A 2,673-nucleotide genomic window follows, 5' to 3' on the forward strand; every position below is an offset into this window, starting at 1 on the left:
AGCCTGGCCAGCACAAGGCCATGGTCAGCCAAGGAATACACTATAGGTCCCACAAGACTCTCCTACTCGTGCACAATAAGAATGGGCTACGAGTTGGGCCCCAAAAGCCCAACAGATAGGCTGAGACGTATCTAGAATCTAAGGGAATTTTTGGTCTTTTGTAAATCTCTAGCTAACTATCCTATTTTCAAGGGATTTGAATTGTAAACCTAGGGTTTAGGCCTCCTATATGAAGGCCTTAACCTCTAGCAAAAAACCTAAGTTGCCTAAGCGTCCTCTAAGCTAGAAATATCATATTCTCTAAGTGTCCGACTCTCTCTCTCTCTCTTCCTCACTCTCCCACATGCCCAAGCCTAGGTTTTACAGCACACTAGGCTATCCAACACTTGAGTCCTGCCAAATACAGATTCATACATTGTAATCCTAAAGGGCACTATAGTAGAACCCACCTATAGCAATCTGGATAGTGATTACCTCGGTATAATAACCGTAAAAGGGGAGAAGGTCATTACCCACTATCACAAGGGGGTCGAACCTCTATAACGAATCCTGTTGTCTATTGTTTCATATTTTTATTTGTGCACACACGTGGAAAGCATTAGATCTGTGAGACCTTGCTATCGGTTGATCACTTTTTACGGTCAATAATTTCTTTCGAGCTTGGCTTAATAGAGATAAATGATTGAGATCTCATTTCAGTAATTATATTAGTTTACTGAAATATCATTTGTAGGTATCTAAGTGTTTTTTTTTTTTTGATAAATCAGCGATTTGTATTGCTCAAAATATATTTACAAACTAATAGCACCCATACAAGGGTTTAACAATCTATACAATTTCTATAATTCTTTTCTCACATCATTCCAACACTTTATAAATCAACTATAAAGCATAAAACCAATCTCTATCTATACTTTATATTTTCTTTGGAATCACCATACTAATTCGAGTTCTTAAGCTTCCCTTAATGTCTTCAACCATTTGACATTTATTCACCTTGTTTCCATTCCAAATGATTCCATTTCTAGCTTGCCAAACATGGTAAACTACTACTGCAATGGCAGCAGACAGCACCATTCTTTTAAAGTTCGAAATCCTTGCCCTGCCAATCCACTGAACTAGCTTAGGGATGAACCTGGTTCGAGCCTTCCAGTCAAGCCATTGCTTGATTTCATCCAAGCAGTAACAGGATAAATCACATTCAAAAAATAAGTGCTGCTCATTTTCCAAATTAGAAACACATAAGCTGCAGTGGTCATTTGATAAGATGCCATACCTTTTCAACCTCTCTTTGGTTTTCAATTGAGTAAGCATTGCTAACCAAAGAATCACACTATGTTTTGGTGTGTTCAGCCTTGCCCAAACCTCTTTACACCATTTTACACTCTGTTGTGGTGTAGTAAACAGACTATATCCAAATGCTATTGTATCTCTTCTTTGCTAAAATGAGTCACAATCAATCAAGTTGGTTAGTTGGTTCTTGATGGTTACAAGCTTCTTCCAATACCAACTTGCATGGATAGAAGCATTGTAATCCCACCAATTTTGATCTTTGATGTAGACACTATTAACTCATCTAAGCCAAAGACTCTCTTGGTGGCTCGAGATAGCCCACACATACTTACTCATGGCTGCCTTGTTCCATTCTTCCAACTTTTTGATGCCCAATCCTCCTTCGGTTTTGGTTGGCATATTTTGTCCCAAGCTATAGCTCCTGCACCACGAAACATAGGTTGCCCTTACCAAAGAAAAGCTCTACAAATAGATTCAATTGCCTTCAAAACTTTCTTTGGCAAAATCACTATTTGACTCCAATAGGCTTGTATGGCTATAAGAATTGAGTTGATCAATGTGATTTGGCCTGCAAAGGAGAGGTTCCTAGAACTCCAACTCCTGATTCTAGCTGTCATTTTCTCTGCCAGAATTTTGCATTCCTTCCCTGATATCCTCTTTGCACAAATGGGAATCTCAAATAAGTAAAAGGCAGATTCTGCCTCATATATCCTGACAGTTGCAATATCTTGTTTACACTTCCTTGATCCATGTTGCTGCAATAAATTGCAGTTTTACTTGGATTAGGATGTAGGCCTGATGTTTTAGAGAAAAGCTTCAAAGCCTGTAACATATACAACACACTTCTAAGATCACCATGGCAAAATAGAAGAACATCATCCGCAAAGGCCAGATGGTTCAATTTGAGACTAGTACATCTGTCATGGAAATAAAAATCCTCTTTGTCTCCAATCTTCTCCATTAATCGAGACAGGTATTCCATACCAAGGACAAAATGCAACGGGGACATGGGATCCCCTTGCCTAAGCTCTCTCTTAAACTCAAAAAAACCGTGTAAGGCTCCATTGAACATAAAGGAGAACTTAGGTGTAGAAATGCAGTTCATAAGTAATCGGATGAAGCTCTGGGGGAAATTCAAGCCTGTTAACATTTCCTCAATAAATTCCCATTCAATAGTGTCATATGCTTTCTAGAGATCAAGCTTGATCATGCAACTGGGTTTGTTTGCTTTTCTTCCATAATGTCTTACCAGATCTTGGCAAATCATAATGTTATGTCCTATAAATCTTCCTTTTATAAAACCTCCTTGGGAGTGAGATATTATAATAGGAAGAATGTTACTGATTCTAGAGCTCAAAAGCTTTGTTGCAATCTTATAGA

At 38.3% G+C, this 2,673-nt stretch overlaps 1 protein-coding gene across 1 annotated transcript; it reads right to left on the reverse strand.

The window, feature by feature from the left end:
* Positions 1 to 915: 915 nt before the first annotated feature.
* On the reverse strand, positions 916 to 2,443 carry LOC133039690 (uncharacterized). The gene is made up of 3 exons (XM_061118603.1): positions 2,168 to 2,443; positions 1,776 to 2,048; positions 916 to 1,440 (listed from the first exon to the last, which is right to left on the reverse strand). Exons 1-3 carry the CDS (start codon positions 2,441 to 2,443, stop codon positions 916 to 918), a joined length of 1,074 nt encoding a protein of 357 aa, XP_060974586.1.
* Positions 2,444 to 2,673: the final 230 nt, after the last annotated feature.

The sequence above is a fragment of the Cannabis sativa genome, chromosome 7 (genome assembly GCF_029168945.1).
Source record: "Cannabis sativa cultivar Pink pepper isolate KNU-18-1 chromosome 7, ASM2916894v1, whole genome shotgun sequence".
NCBI classification, from domain to species: Eukaryota; Viridiplantae; Streptophyta; class Magnoliopsida; order Rosales; family Cannabaceae; genus Cannabis; species Cannabis sativa.

Bases quoted from the DNA above. Each gene is read 5' to 3' on its own strand.
- LOC133039690 (XM_061118603.1), bottom strand. From the start codon at position 2,443: ATGTTAACAGGCTTGAATTTCCCCCAGAGCTTCATCCGATTACTTATG. The intron at 2,049-2,167 runs GTTCTTCTATTT...AATTTATTGCAG, and splicing joins ATCTGGCCTTTGCGGATGAT to CAACATGGATCAAGGAAGTG. The intron at 1,441-1,775 runs GCAATTGAATCT...GACTCATTTTAG, and splicing joins TGCCAAAGAAAGTTTTGAAG to CAAAGAAGAGATACAATAGC.